This window comes from Catharus ustulatus, chromosome 4 (assembly GCF_009819885.2).
Source record: "Catharus ustulatus isolate bCatUst1 chromosome 4, bCatUst1.pri.v2, whole genome shotgun sequence".
Classification (NCBI taxonomy): Eukaryota; Metazoa; Chordata; class Aves; order Passeriformes; family Turdidae; genus Catharus; species Catharus ustulatus.
Window position 1 is genome coordinate 60,919,687 of NC_046224.1, and position 15,818 is coordinate 60,935,504.

At 46.2% G+C, this 15,818-nt stretch overlaps 1 protein-coding gene across 1 annotated transcript; it reads left to right on the forward strand.

Annotated features, from left to right (window-relative positions):
• The first annotated feature begins 4,629 nt into the window (after positions 1-4,629).
• LOC116995369 (potassium voltage-gated channel subfamily A member 1) lies at positions 4,630-12,804 on the forward strand. Its single transcript, XM_033058049.1, has one exon. It carries the CDS (start codon positions 4,785-4,787, stop codon positions 6,258-6,260), a length of 1,476 nt encoding a protein of 491 aa, XP_032913940.1. The 5' UTR covers positions 4,630-4,784; the 3' UTR covers positions 6,261-12,804.
• The last annotated feature ends 3,014 nt before the right edge of the window (positions 12,805-15,818 follow it).

Here is a 15,818-nt window from a genome sequence, read left to right on the forward strand (position 1 = left end):
ATAATACTGAGGGATATTAGCAAGGCTCATGAATCAGTGTTAAAAGATTAAAAGCTTTTAAAGGATTCTTTTTTCCCCTGAAGGAAGAAAACCCAACTGTCAACACCATAAGCTCACCTTTGGTTCCATCAGTTGACTCTTTCCATGTCATGAACCAGAACGATTGACAGAGCTTTGCATGGCAAATTTGGGCCAGGACATCTCACTTTATCCTCTGCCTCCCAAGGCCATTAAATGAGGTGTGTGGTGACACCTGCACAAGTCCTTGGTGCCTTTAGGTAGCTCAAAGTGCAGCTATAATGTTTCCAGCTTGGTTTCCAGGTTTAGATGGATTGGGATTACAGTGAGGATCCATACAGTGTTCAAACAATCAGGACAACCTTTACCACTGGATTTCACAATGGTTTTTAATCACACAAAATGTCTCTTGCTGGTGAGGAAATTTTGGGGGTCACTCAAGGCACTCACAGGAATGATGCCATGCTCAGAAATCCACTGTGCTTCTGCATCCATTGATTTCAATCAGGATTTTCCAGGTTCCCTGGCAGCAGTGTTTAAAGCCTGTTTCTCTATGTAAAGCCAATGCTTACTTTTCAAATCCTGTTTCAGATTCACATTCATTCAAGACAATTTTTTTGCAATCCTCACAACACACGAGGACTTTTAATCAACAACTTGATTCTTTCTTTCTAAAACAAAAAAAAAAAGGAAAAATTCTGTTATTTCTCATTACAACAGTACCACCAGACTTCCCACCACAAAAGGCTGCAAAGTTTTTTGCAATTTTTAGTTTCCCTATGAAAAAATTTTGTTCCTGAAGAGAACTTTTCAGTGTGGCTCCTTGGGGGGATTACCAGTTCAACTGCTGCTGGCCATTTTCTGTAATATAGAAGGTAGGAAATAGCAGCAGCCTGGCTTTGAATTTGGCAGCAAGTTGGATTCTCCTTCCATTCCTCAACACTTAATTGAAGCTACTTAGCACTATAATGTGTAACATACGACCTTCTTGCAAGCCCTAGTTACACTGCTCATTAGTCTGTGTACTTTAACAAGATTTTATTGACCCCATGGCTAACAGCCCACTTAGAAAGATCCTTCCCTTCCAGCGTGACTCCTTGTCAGTAATGGTGGTTGGATTGCAAAGTGAAATCCCACAGTTCAAAGCTATTCAAAATGAGGAGGGGGGTGAGCAATATCCCAGTTTGTCCTTTTGCTGTAATGGAAAAACAAAGGTTGCTATCACTCCTCTTGTTTTTATTTCTGTGCCTGGTATGCACACAGCTCCCAGTGAGGATTTGGGTTCTGCTGTGCTAAGGCAGCTCTGAGAATCCAGCAGCCTAAGGAGCTGTGACAGGCAAAGGAAGCACTTTTAAGCCCTGTTTTCCAGATGCAAAAGCAGAATGTATAGACTTGCCTGCAATTCTGCAGGAAGCCAAGGGCAGAGTAGCACCGTGAACTCGGGCCTCTGCTTGTCAGATCTGCATTTTCAGCCCAATCCTGAGCATGCTTTGGGCTGGGACAGGGGGACACAGCCCTGCACCGGGGATGGGGAGTGCTCCCTCGCAGAGCTCCGAGCTCCCGGAGCCCTCTGCAGCAGCCGTGCCACCCAGGCGTGGAATTCACTGCCATAAGAGGATGTGCAGCCAAAGGCTGACTCTGAGTTTCTCAAGGGGTTGAAAAACAGCCTGGTTAGTTTAAGTGATGGGACAGCCTTTTTTTTTTGGTGGGAGGGTTTAATTTTTACTTTTTAGGGTCCAGGGCTGGGTGCTGATGCTGAGCTGCTGAACTTCAGACAGAAAATCGTTTTATTTTTCACTGGAAGAAGACCCTCTCTTTTTATTTTGTGTTTTGTATCACCCAAGAGTGGCAAAAGGAGACTTTTCTCTTGCTCAGAACTTCAGAAGTTTCTCACAAAACTTTCAGCATATGTGATACTGAAAAAAAAACCCAAAACAAACCAAACAACAAAACCCACCCTTGTAGCAGGCTAGACAGGAAATCTGTTTGTTTCTTGCACTTATGTTTCCACAGGGCTGGTGAATGCAGCATGCTAACTAGCTGTGATTGCAGCACTGACAGGGGTAGAGGATTTCAGAATGATTTTTACTCTAGTAAAAAAAAAAATTAAACCCCAAAACATCATGAAAAAAACTCACCCCAAACAACAAAGTAATGGGAAGGGAAGAAGAGACAGAAACCACCGGGGAGGTCAGGTGGTTAAGTATTTTTGGACTGCCAAGGTGGTGATCTTAAGTGAAGATAATGTATTATGCAGTGGAAAGCTAATGAGACCAGGTCTGTTAAACACGGACTTGGTGTTACTTAGCTCTGGAGTGCTTCAAATTACACAGGCACGGGTTGTATTTGATCACCGCTCCCGCTCTGACAAAGTGAGCAGCAGGCTTTTATATAATGTAAGCGATCATATACTGTGGGGAACAATCCTGCGCCGGCAGGGGAGGCCAGCTGATGACATAATGGGTCTTTTCCATCTCCAACTTATGTGATTCATCAATTAAACGAATTCGCCGCGATAAAGCAGCATGAAGGGGCACCGTCCCTGCCTGACGATTAACCCTCCCAATTCCAACTCTGCTCGGGCTTTAGCCTCCCCCAGCGTGTCCAGGAGGCTCGGGATGCGCAGCCCCGTCCAGTCCCGGGGCGGGCCGGGGGTCGCAGCCGGGCTCGGTGCGGGATGTGCGGCCCCGCTCCGTGCGGGATGTGCTGCGGGGCACGGAGCGCTGTCCCGCCGGCCCTCGGCGCACCTGTCCGGGCTGCCCGGGATCCCGTAGCTCCATCCCGCAGCCGGATCCCGCAGCCCCATCCCGGCCCATCCCGCATTGCGTCGGGGGCGCGGCGCGCAGCGTGCGGGGGCGGCCGGCCCGGGGGCAGCGCGCATCCCTCGCTCCATCCCTCCCTCCCTCCTCCGCCGGCCCCGGCCCCCGGCTCCCCCGCCCTCCCGATCCCCCGAGCTGCACCAAACAGCTCTCAGGTTTCTGCTGATACTGCAGCGTCAAGAAATGGCTCGAGTTTGCTCCTCGCTCTTATGCATTCAGCAGCCCTCTCGCTCCTGCCACACGCGTCCAGCTCCTGCCTCCTCCTGCCTCCGCCGCTGCTGCTGCCGGGACGAGCCAAGACCGACTCCGGGGATGCGGCTGCAGGGCTGCGGCGCTCTGACATCTCCCCCGCCGCCGCTGCCCAGCGCCCGGCTCCTTTTCCAGCTGTCCTAAGGGAAGAGAGCTGGAGAGCCGGCAGCTATCTAGGACTCCTTGATTTTATGGACTAACTCGAGCCTTTTTGGAAAAGGTACTTTGCACTCTTTTCCGCGCACACCCCCCACCCCCCACTGCGGTTCTCAGCAGAAACTAATTAAACCCACTCGCCCTTGGTGCAGCCTAAGACAGTGTATGAATATTTCAGTGTCTCGCAGGCAGCCCTGTAAAGCGATCGCTGTGTGATAAAGAGGGGCGCGAGAGGAGGAGGAGGAGGGTTAAGTTTGCCGCTGCGGTTTTTGTTTTGGTTTGGTTTTTTTGGATGCTGCTGCAAGGCGACTTGACGCATTCGGGCACTGGCTCCTTCTCCTGAGCGGCGCGTCTCGCCCGGAGCAGGTAAGGAAAAGCCCCTTCTCCCTTCTCCACTCGATTTTGGACGGTGTGGGTCTGGGATGCCGACCTCCTCCCCCTTGTCCCTCTCTCAGTTACCTTTAGCTGCTGCAAAGCAGGAGAGGAGATGCTCTGCGCCCCCTCTCTCATTCCCCCCCACCCCTCGGTTGGTGTGATGAAGTTGTCAGTGCTCAGCTAAGTCTCCAGAGCGGGATGCGCGGTGCTCGGGAGACTCCTTGCAGGGCTGAGCCCGCTGAAGTTGCCCGGGAAGCCCTCCCGATGAGTTCGGGGCACCTTCCTGCCTCGGAGGCCTCGGTGCACGTCGGGGGATGTGTAGGAACGCGTAGAACTCCGCATGTGCTGCCGTAGTGGGCAGAACGGGATGTTCCTGCCGGTGCGAAAGCCAATCCATTGCGCCTGAGTGTGTGTGTGTTTGTGGAGGGGCTTGGGGGCTGGTTTTTTCTGTTTCTCTCCTCCCTGGCAGCCTCCATCCTGCAAGTGAGCTTTACGCCTTCAAAGCAGAGTGTTTCCAACCCTTCCTCCCTCCCCAGCGCAAGAGAGGAGAGGACCAGGGCAGTGGCGGTGGTGGGGGGGGAAGGAAGAGGCAGGTGATGGAAATTTGCTGAGTTGGCATTGCAAGGACTCGCCTCCCAGCCAGCCCGTGATTTATATATTTATTTCTATATTTATTTATTTATTTTATGTGTATGTGCGTGTGTGTGCATGTGTGTGTGTGTGTGGTAGCTTCGTGACAGCAGCTGCGGCGATGGTCGAGCCGGCGAGAAAAGTGGACGGATCGAGTTAAAGGCTAAAGGAGACGGCTGGGGAGGGGAGCCCCAGCCTGGGGGTGCACTCCATAGACCTTCAGCCTCCCGGTTTGGGGGACAGGACCCCTCACCTTACCTGCCCTCTGCCCCCCCTAAAGGTACTTCTTCCCTCTTTCTTCACCCTCCCATCATCCCTGATGCCTCTCCCTTCATCCCACCTCTCTTTTCCCCTTTTGGGTATTTCCATCCTTTAAGCTCCACATCCACCCCTTCCTCAAGCTCCCCATCCCACCTCAATCCCCCCACCCCTGAACCGCCCTGGGTCTCTCTGTGCTCCTCCATCCTCCTCCTCCTCCTCCTCCTCCCTTTCCCTCACTTCTCCCCTGCCCCTTGGTCCCCTTTCCCGTGTGCCACCATGACCGTGATGGCTGGAGAGAACATGGACGAGACTTCTGCGCTACCTGGCCACCCCCAGGATAGCTACCAGCCCGCTGCCCACGACGACCACGAGTGCTGTGAGCGCGTGGTGATAAACATTGCGGGACTGCGCTTCGAGACGCAGCTGAAGACTTTAGCCCAGTTCCCCAACACGCTGCTGGGCAACCCCAAGAAGCGCATGCGCTACTTCGACCCGCTCCGCAACGAGTACTTCTTCGACCGCAACCGGCCCAGCTTCGACGCCATCCTCTACTACTACCAGTCCGGGGGGCGGCTGCGCCGGCCCGTCAATGTCCCCCTGGACATGTTCTCTGAGGAGATCAAATTTTATGAGCTGGGTGAGGAGGCCATGGAGAAGTTCCGGGAAGATGAAGGGTTCATTAAAGATGAGGAGAGACCCTTGCCGGAGGGGGAGTACCAGCGCCAAGTGTGGCTCCTCTTTGAGTACCCAGAGAGCTCTGGGCCGGCAAGGGTTATTGCCATAGTCTCTGTCATGGTGATCCTCATCTCCATCGTGATCTTCTGCCTAGAGACATTGCCTGAGCTGAAGGAGGACAAGGAGTACACAGTGCACCGCACTGACAACACCACCCAGGTCTACAAATCCAACATCTTCACAGATCCCTTCTTTGTGGTGGAGACCCTGTGCATCATCTGGTTCTCCTTTGAGCTGGTGGTGCGCTTCTTTGCTTGCCCTAGCAAGACTGATTTCTTCAAGAACATAATGAACTTCATTGACATTGTGGCCATCATCCCTTACTTCATCACCCTGGGCACCGAGATGGCCGAGCGGGAGGGGACTCAGAAAGGAGAGCAGGCCACCTCCTTGGCCATCCTGAGAGTCATCAGACTGGTAAGAGTCTTTCGAATCTTCAAACTCTCCCGGCACTCTAAGGGCCTCCAGATTTTGGGACAGACCCTCAAAGCGAGTATGAGAGAGCTAGGTTTACTAATCTTCTTCCTCTTCATTGGGGTGATTTTGTTCTCTAGTGCGGTATATTTTGCTGAGGCTGAAGAACCTGAGTCTCATTTCACAAGTATCCCTGATGCTTTCTGGTGGGCGGTGGTATCCATGACCACTGTGGGCTATGGTGACATGTACCCTGTGACAATTGGAGGCAAAATCGTAGGCTCCTTGTGTGCCATCGCTGGTGTGCTGACAATTGCCCTGCCTGTACCTGTCATCGTGTCCAACTTCAACTACTTCTACCACCGAGAAACAGAAGGGGAAGAACAGGCTCAGTTACTTCACGTTAGCTCCCCTAATTTAGCATCTGACAGTGATCTCAGTCGCCGCAGCTCCTCCACAATCAGCAAATCTGAGTACATGGAAATCGAAGAGGATATGAATAATAGCATAGACAATTTTAGAGAGGCTAATCTCAGAACTGGCAACTGCACTGTAGCCAACCAAAACTGCGTTAATAAAAGCAAGCTGCTGACTGATGTGTAAACAAAAAACAAAACAAAATCCCCACTCACAGCTTGAAGACTTTAGTGACACAGTCACACTTTGTAGATGCTTTACTGATAGTCTTTGAATGCTTTATTTACCTCGTAAATGCGTTGTTGCATTGCAAATCTTTGCTCTGCGATAAAGAAGCTTCCAGGATCCATGAAAGATAAAATTTTGCTTATTTTCAAAAAAACATTTTCCACCTGGTAAAGAATAACCATTTGAACTAGTTTAGTTTTAAGCCGTTATGCTAGACCTAAACTTTTCCTCTCCCATCTCTTCTTTTTCTTTCTTTTTGCTTTTTTTTTTTTTTTTTGGATAAAGTTATCTTAAACTAAGCAAGACAGTTTTTAGAGCTATTAAGCATATGCATGGATTCCAGTAAAAATATTCTGCAAAACTGCACAGTTGCAAGAAAGTGCATCAGATAACAATAGTAAAAAAAGATCAGCCAAAACCTGCGGCGAGCGTTTGCCGTGGTGTTTATGAAGGAGTGCAAATTTTCCTTCCGCCCCCTCTGTGAAAGATTCCATCCTTCCAACCTACAGATCCACACAGCACATTATTAAAAAAACCTACTTAAGCCTGGTCTCTTTTGCTGTCCGTAGAAGAAATATCTTAAAAGGAGAGTAACAAACAAAAGTGAAGACAAAACATCTGCAATGCTGCTAAGTTCTCTCACATGCAGATGATAGAAACACACTTTTCCCCATCTCCCCCTTCGGAACTGGATACAAAACTTTAAGCCCCTCTGTTGCAAGATAGCACAATGGAGTTTAATATAAGCATGTTTGAATTTGATACTATTTATTTTATGATCGCATGCTTGAAACGTTACCTCAGACAATAGCGGATAAGCTTTCGTTTGAACTGAATCTTCTAAAAATAGGTCCTTTCTCCTCTCTTTTTTTCATTTCTTTTCTTTTACTTTTTGATTTGCATTCACCAGAAGTGCACTCCTTAATTTATTAAATCGTTGACTAGTAATTTAAAGTACTGTATTTAAGTGCGTATGTTAGTCAAATGGGAACAATAACTTTTGGAGATCAAAGCATGTTCAAATATTCAGCATTATGGCCTATTTGATTAAAGTGTAACTTGAATTAATTAGTGCATGAACTCAATAATAATAATAATGATGATGATAATAACAACAATAATGATAACAATAAAAATAAAAAAAAAATGCGCTTGATAGACTGAGGGCCTGAATGAACTGATTAGAGAAACTTGATTGTTTTCCTGCATTGCTCAGGGAAATGTGTTGGCTTTTGTCCAGGCGTTGTCAGAAAGGAACGTATCCCATCCCTTAAAGGGAAAGCTATATGGAAAATTAAGAAGTCAAGTTATATATAGCAACACCTAAAAACCTAGTATCCTCTATAGATGAAAGGTGCAGATGCATGCTTTTTGGTGCATTCTCAGAATGTAAATGAAACTTATCTATTACATGCATCCAAATTGCAGCAGCTGGTTTCTTTTGCAGTCATCAGTTGAGACTTTTTTGTATCCCCCCCAGAACTCACTGAAGAGACTCAGCAGATTGATTGAGAGAGTTGCACAGTGCCTTTATCTTACACCCCCCAAAACTGCTGAAAGTGCCTCCAGGAACTGAGTGGATCAGAGACACCAAGGGAAAGGACAAGGAGTCAGTCCACTGTCAGGAGTGTCCTGTGCTCTCTGCTGGCACAGCACAGAAGGGTTTAGGGATAGAAAGATCGAGTGTGAGTGAGAGGGATGCAGAAGAGGCGGGCAGAGACCACCAGTGCCCGTGGAATACTTCCTTCCCCAGCCAGTGTGATGCTGCAGGGCTCTGCATGGGCTTCTGCCAAATAACTCATAGTTGTGTCCATGGAAGGCTCCAGGTTCCCCCAGGTTGTTCATAGAGGCATCACTGCCAACGCTGTATCTGCCCTTCCTTTCTCTGAGGAGGTTTTTTGGCAGCTGGTCCCTGCAGGGCAGGGTGCAGGAGGAACAGGAGCCCTGGCATCGCCCAGTCAGGCTACCAGACTGGAGGACTGTGCTCTTCTTTCCCTTGGATTCCCCAGCAGGTAGATGGGAAAGGCTTTGCAGGGCCCTCCCCTCCCTGTCTGCTCCCTCCGCTTTCACATCTTAGATCCCACCACAGCCTTTGAGCCATGCTCTTCTTTCTGGCCCCTGATCTTACTCTACTTTCATCATTTCCTGGTGAGGGAAGCACTGCTAGGAGAAGGTATCTTCTGCAACATGCCAGCCTTGACTGCTAGGCCCTGGAAGATAATGACCTTTGATCTGAACAAACATAGGCACTATTCTTAATTTTTCAAATGGACAAAGTTGAGGATCTTCATTCTGCACTCAGCATGTGGCCAACTGCTGTTGAACACATCTCCTTCCATGCTGTACAGATCCTTTCCTCCCCTACCTTTCTGATATATGTATATATGTGTACAAATATATAAATATATACATATGTATGTCTGCTCCTGTGTGTGTCACATACATACATATGCAGACACATGTATATATGAGATAAAATTGAGGCATTTAGAGTTAAAAACCAACCCTAACTCTGCAGTAACGCACAAGCTTGACCTGCCAGGTGTCCAGAAAGACTTGACTTTATTTCTCACTGTGTGACTTCTGTGAATCTTAGCAATGAAAAGGATCAAGAACTGAGGGAGCTCCAACTCCTGCAAGAAGTGCAAAGCATCAGATACAACAGGGCATTACATCCTCTAGGCAGATGTTGTAAAGCTTCTTTCCTGTCCCCTGCTCACACCCTTGCCCATGGCACACCTCTCTCCCCGTTAAATTCCAGTGATCCTGATCTTCCCACACTCTTGAATTGTAGGATATGACTTCTGATGTCAAAATGGACTTGAATGCTGCACTCAGCTTTTAAAACCACCACCTGACTAAACTAAACAGCAATAATCAGTTCAGTGCTATGGGAGCGATGATCAGAAGGATGCCTTTGGGAGATGAGGCCTCACTTGGGTTCCTTCTGCCCCAGCTGGGTGTGCACCCCTTAATTCAGTGTGCAGGGTGGTGATCATTCTACTTTTGCACAGAGCAAAGTGCTGCATGCAGCGATTCTTTGTCAGGAGACCGGGATGGATCATAAGAACTCGTGCTTTGGGGAGCCTGAATGTTGCTTTGTCCATTTATAGCTCACTGCAAAGGATCTCAACCCATATGGAGTACAGGAATTAACCTCATGTAGCATAGGCATGCATGTTTGACAAGTTTGACACAAAAATAATGAACCACAAAAACAAGGTTCTTACTCCCTTTACACAGGAGTGCTGAAATGTCTTTGTGGGCCTGAAGGTGCACTTAACAAACTGCCTGTTCTTATCAGCAAGCATCCTTTCAAAAATATATTTATTTATTTATTTATTTTTATTTTTCTATCTCTTTTTGTTGTTTGGTTTGTTGTTTTTTTTTTCCCTTTTGGCCCTTGTGTTTCTTTTTGCCACATGTGGACTCTAAGGGTTTTTTTAAGTAACTGGAAGAGGTCTAGAAATGAGCTGATGGCCAGTGTAATGCTTCTCTGAAAGAGTCAAGAGAATTCCTTTGGTAGGGACCTCCTGGAAGCGATGCCCACGATATGCTGGACAGGAAACCCAGTGGACAGGGCAGCCTTTAGTTTGATGAGGGGAAGGCGGCTTTTCCAGCAGAAGGAGTCATTCCCCAAGCCCCCTCTACCACCCACTGCCTCTCTGTGCTTCTTGGCTGGTCCTGTGCAGCTTTTCCTTCATCCACTCAGGGAAAGCAGTGAGGGAATTCACCTGGCAAGGGCAAGGCAGCAGTGCACTGCAGTGCAGAGGCAGGAATGAAGCAGAGAGTCAGCAGGCAGGAATCCCATAGGCTGGTATCCCTGCCAGAACTCCCCATCTGGCTCTACCATTCTTAGCTCTAGAGCACCAGGGAAAGTGAGAATGAAGGACTCTGCACCCTGCTCCTTCTCAGAACTGAGGGATTGCTGCAGGACTGCTGAGAGCTCAAACCCTATAGGCCATGAAATGGCTTTAGTCACCTTCATGAGGAATCAGAGTGCAGTAAGCCAGGCTGAGAGGTCACAGCATCCATGAAGATTCCATGCATGAGGTCTCCTAAGCCTTGTCTCCTCTGGGGACTTCAGGAAAACTAATCCGAGTTAATGAAAGGTGTGCATTTAAAGTAGATTTGTTAAACTGCTTTAAAGCCCAGCATGGACATTCTGTTGCAGTATTAAAGCAACCTTAATCTGATTTGGAGTCATTCTTTTTGAAAGGGAAGTAACCTGAATTGAATTAAGGCTGCTTTAATTCCGAACACAATGGGGCTTAATGCAGTTTACCTCATCTGCCTCGCAAGTCCATTCAGACAGATAAGCCTGTAGTAAATAATCATTAGATGTACTGGAAGTGACCCCATTGTGCAGGGGGTGCCCACGTGCACCAAAACTCTTGGTACACGAGTGCTGCAGATTCACAGCCTGGCTTACTGAGGGGAAAGCTAACACTTGATCCTGGTGCCAGTTCTGGTGAGTCCCTCCCTTTGTTCCTGGTCTGCACCTTGGTGAGGATAATCCACCCTGCTGCCTTGGGGAAGCTGAAAACAATGGTGGCCCAAGGAAATGAATTTCCACTTTACAGAACTGCTAGCCTGATGTACTGTTAGTCACAGGGACAAGCACTTGTGAGACAAAACAAAGCTCTGGAGACAGGACAAAATCCAGCCAAAGCCCTCCAGTTTGCAGCAGTGGTTTTTGCCCAGGCAGAGATTTCAGAGCTCAGACCCTTCTCAGCAAACCAGCTGTCTATCATTCATTGTAGGCTGCAGCAGCAGGAGCAGTGGCAGCTTGTATTGACAGGGTTTTTTCTTTACTAAGGGACGATGGTTTTCATTAGGCAGAAGTACAGGAAGTTAGTTTGTACTGTGAGAGAGCTGAAGCCCAAGTGTAACCCCAAAATCTGCTGATTTTAAGGAACTGAGGGTGAATTTCACTTTTCCATAGTCCACACTCGAACAGTGCAGTTTCTTATATGCGCATTTATTGAACAAAACACAACCAACACTAGGTCAGAACATCTGAAATTTATTAGGAAAAGGTATTTTAGAGCGAAATCTTCAGTATACATATGCAATACATGGAGAGAATGTATTCCTTTCCAAATACTACCTTGATAACTGTTGCTTGAGGGGTGCCATTCTGGATTAATCTTTTCCCCTAACCTGAAGAAGAGGGAGGCACTGCAGCTTTTCCAGGAATGGTCTGATCCTATAGGCTTCCAGCAGCCTGATGCCAGTGATCCTCAGAGTAATTTCAGACTCACAGGGATGCAGAGTCAGCTCCAAGGTGTGATTTAGCCTCTGTAGCCGCAGAGCTGGACGGAACTGCAAAGCTGTCCTTGCAATTGCACAGCAGGGCAAGTTTGTCCCAGACCTGCTGCCTGCAAGTCTGGAACAGGCTCCTTTTTTGAGATGTTTTAACCAGGGACCTACACTTCAATTTTGGTTGGACTTAATTCAGGCTGAGTTTCTTTTTCTGTTTTCTGTTGTTCTGGATTTACTTAATCAGGTGTAGGGAATTTCCTTTTTCCTGAAATGCTTATCAAGTATTCTTAAAGGTGTCAGTATTTGTATCTGCAAAAAAAAAAAAAAAGAAACTTCAGGGTGTTCTACAGTTTCACTCAGTACAGGTGAACTTGCCACCGGTGAGGTCAACAATTTATGCTGTCAAGGCATAGCATGCTTTGATATTTTCAAAGGAAATAAAATGAAACTGAGGTCTTAACTGAAATTTGTCTCAAGGTTTCTGTTAATATCTATGTAATTCTGTATATTTCACCTGTTCACAGGCTCTAGCAAATGTCACTACAAGTTATATATATAAAAAAAATGATCTTCCATTTCTAGTTTCTATAATAAAATGAAGACGCTGCATTCAGTTCCTTTAGGTGCATCAGTCTTTGATCCATGTTATAGTTTCAGTGACATTTCTATGATGTAATTGGGATCAAATGTATATTTTACTTTTGTACAAAAGTAAAAATGATATTTTTATGACTAAATTCAGCAAACCCTTACCTATAACCTGCTATGATGAAATATTTTTTTCCTTTCCTTAACATGTACAACATTGGGTTTTTTGCAGTATGTCGGTTTGAAATGAATAAATAACAGCTGTCAATAGAACTGTAAATGGCCTCTCAGACATACCTCTGACTTTAAAGATCAAATATTGCCGATGTGAAATATATAAACTGGATAGTCTCCATATGGAAGTGCACCATCAGGGCAACAAACCATTTAAGCTGACACAGCTGTACTTATTTCCACCATTTACCAATCGCTTATACTTTGGGTCAAGTATGTACTTCATTGTCACATTACAGCTCGTTTTACTTCCAAGTAGTGAAATTGTTTGACTTACCATTTTTAGAACATCTGATGTTATGATTTCTTGAACTATTTGAAATGCATAGTTTTCATCTATGCAGTTTTACCTGCTTCTGTACTCGTTCATCTGTTCATACTTGGCATCAATTAAAGATAATTTTTAAGGATCTTACCCAGGTTTATTCTGTCTGGTTATTTTCTGGAGTCTGGTTTCTCTGCTGTCACTCTTGGCCAGCTCTGTCTGAAATGAATGGTTGCTTTATTGACGGTTTTCCTACTGAGTGGTATAAGAAGTGGCAATGTAATGAGTGGGAAATGTGGCTGTGGGCTTTGAGAGGCCTGTAAATGTCAGCTCAAGCTTTACAGTGCAATTAATCCAAAGGTTTGGCTTCTGCAGGCTTTTGGATCTAGCCCTGAATAGTGTTCTGAGGCCAAACTGTGCTGCCCTCACTTCTGAGACATCACTCAGTCCCACCAAAACTCAAAACCTGGTTAAACCTACTGGCCACGGATTGCACCTTCCGAAGGTTTGAGGGTATTAATTCAAACCACTGTGTGACCAGCCATGGGCTCTGGGTTGGGTTGGATGTCAGCAAATCCAAGTGAGTGGATGTTGTTTTCTGTGGAAAATGGCTTTATGCAGGTGTGTTTGTGCAGAGTGCTCCGACAGCCACGCGTGCCGTGTCCCAGTGTTGTGCTGTACACGAAGGAGGCAGTGACATCAATGCTCGTTATTTTGTGCCAAATCTGTTGTGTCTTGGGAGTCCACCTAGAGATGGGTGTTTCAGGAGATAGGGGCAGTGTCCAGCAGTGGGGTGCACACAGAGTGCTGATCACACATGGGTGAAATGCAGTGGAAATAGCCTGACCTTACACGAGGCAGAACATTCTGTGTGGTCTGTCCTGTGGTTTGATTGCTTGACTTGTTTTGCCTTCTTGGTAGAGAAAAGCTTTTGTCAATGAAAGCCTCGTTCATCGATAGCTTTGAGTGTTCAGTCAGTTGATTGAATATCACTGACAAACTGTCTGAAATTGTTTTGTTGAGTTGTCAGTCAGGATTTGCAGTGATCTTGAATGGGTCTGGTCCAAACTGTTTGTCTGTTGTTGGCTGCTTTGTGGTGGTCAAGGGGGTGATCACTGTCACTGAGTTTTGCTGGCTCTAGGTGTGTCTGAAGTCCCATTGCTTCTTTCTTTTCTCTTTCTTATGTTTAAAAGAAATCCAACCCCCAAAAAACAAAACAAAAAACAAACTTGTTTATCATCTCTGCAGTAGCAATCTTCTCCAATTTTCTCTTAGCAAAGCTCCTGTTATTTCTTGTGGAAACTTTCTGCATTCAGGACCAGGTCCTACGACATGATTTCTCCCTCTAAAATCACTCCATTAAAAAAAAAACAAAACAAAAAACAACCCAACAAACCAACAAAAACCCAACCAACACTGTGTACTGTGTTAATTCCTTACTTAATCTCAAAAGTAAATGTGTGGTTTTTTTACCCCAAAATGCAAATTCTCCTGTGTTGTATTTTATACTTCATAATTTACAAAAAGGTTGTATGTTGAGTCCTTCCTTTGGTTACACCAAGCCACCTGCTGTATAGGTTCTCTCTAAAACATCCTACACTGAGAGAAAAAAAGTGTCTCTGCAGGTACAGCTTAGATAACAAGGTACAGCTTAGATAACAGACATGAAGATCCATGGAAAAAGCTCCTTTCTTTTTCTGCTGCTTTGGCAAGTTGTTCTAAGAGGAGCAATAATTCAGCAGAGGGGCTGAGTCCATTCAATAGTCCATTCAATAACAAGGTGCTATTTTCCTCTTACCTATTTTGTGTAACAGTGATGATTTCGACATAAATTTGATTTATCTGGCAGTTAATCTTGGAAGTTGGTCAGTTTTAGTGTGCTGCTTGATTAATGGCTACAGAACAATTGCCTCATGGAATCCTATGGGTCTCAGGTGTGAATATACACTCTCTTTGGTCTTCAATGAATAAGAATCTTAAAACTCCTCCAAGCCATAGAATGACTTTTAGCTCTGAAAGCAAACCCAGACTTTTCTGATGGGTGCACCCTTGCCCAGTGCAGAGGTGTTGTCCAACCTCTGCAGCATCTGGAGCAGCTGCCTTCAGGGCTGTCAGTTTAAGTCAGATGGTCTGGCTGCCAAAGCAGATCACATTCAGAAATTCTGAGTTCTGATCCAGGGCTGTCCCCAAGAGCAGCTGCTCTGGCCTGCCACAGCCAAATACAGGCTCTCACTGTAACCCAGAGCCCACAGGAGTGATCAGGGTTGTGTCTTTTCCCCTCAGAAGGCTGTGGAAACACAATTTCGTGCTCTTTTCAGTCTGCAGAGAAAAGAAGATGAGCAACACTCTGTGCTAAGGCTTCCACCAGGTACTTGTGGAGTTGCATTATCTCCCATGGCTGGCCTTGCTATTAAAAATGCTCACTTTCACAGAGTGTTAGATTAAGCATTGGAAAATCAAAGAAGCTTTAATTAGCACAACAATGCTTCAATCCACTCAGCTTCTCTAAGAGCTTCCTAAAATACCTCACATTTTATTCCAACGAGGAGACAATTGCAACTCTTGAATAGAAACCTTTTACAGCTAGCAGAAGAAGCTGTAATTGTCGATGGTATATTTGGTGACCTCCTCTCACTAGGTAGGAGCAGCAGCACATTGGGCTTTGGAGCAGGGGAGCTGCAGTTGTCACTGTGACAGGGAGAGCTGCACAAAAAGCACTGGTTGATCCTTAGGAGAAGGACAGGTCAAGGACAGGGGCATTTCATGGGTCACCCTTTCCATCCTCCCTCTGTTGTTTTCAGTTCACATAAGAATTTTGTTGAGTGAAACCCAGGTGCAGTGGAAGCGGCATTTAGAGTCCCACATCTCCTAGGCTGGTGCCCAGATGGACCCTCCAGCTCTTTTGGCATGAATACTGAGAACACACAATAGATTGTAACTATTTTTTTTCAGGTTAGGGACAAAAAAAAAAGTTTTTTAATTTGTTGAATGTTTAGCTCATTTCTGTTTGGCCACTCTGAACACAAATCTGCATGCAGAATTCTGCAATAAACTGAATGAAGAATTTTCTAGTTTCCTGCAACAGCTGGGTCCTGACACATTCTGGATTGGTGGTGGGGGCTGAGACTGGCAACAGGGTCCTGCCTTCAAGTGGAGTCACTCAG

What these genes read in the sequence shown, in the direction of transcription:
- LOC116995369 (XM_033058049.1), top strand. Translation starts at nt 4,785, where the DNA reads ATGACCGTGATGGCTGGAGAGAACATGGACGAGACTTCTGCGCTACCT.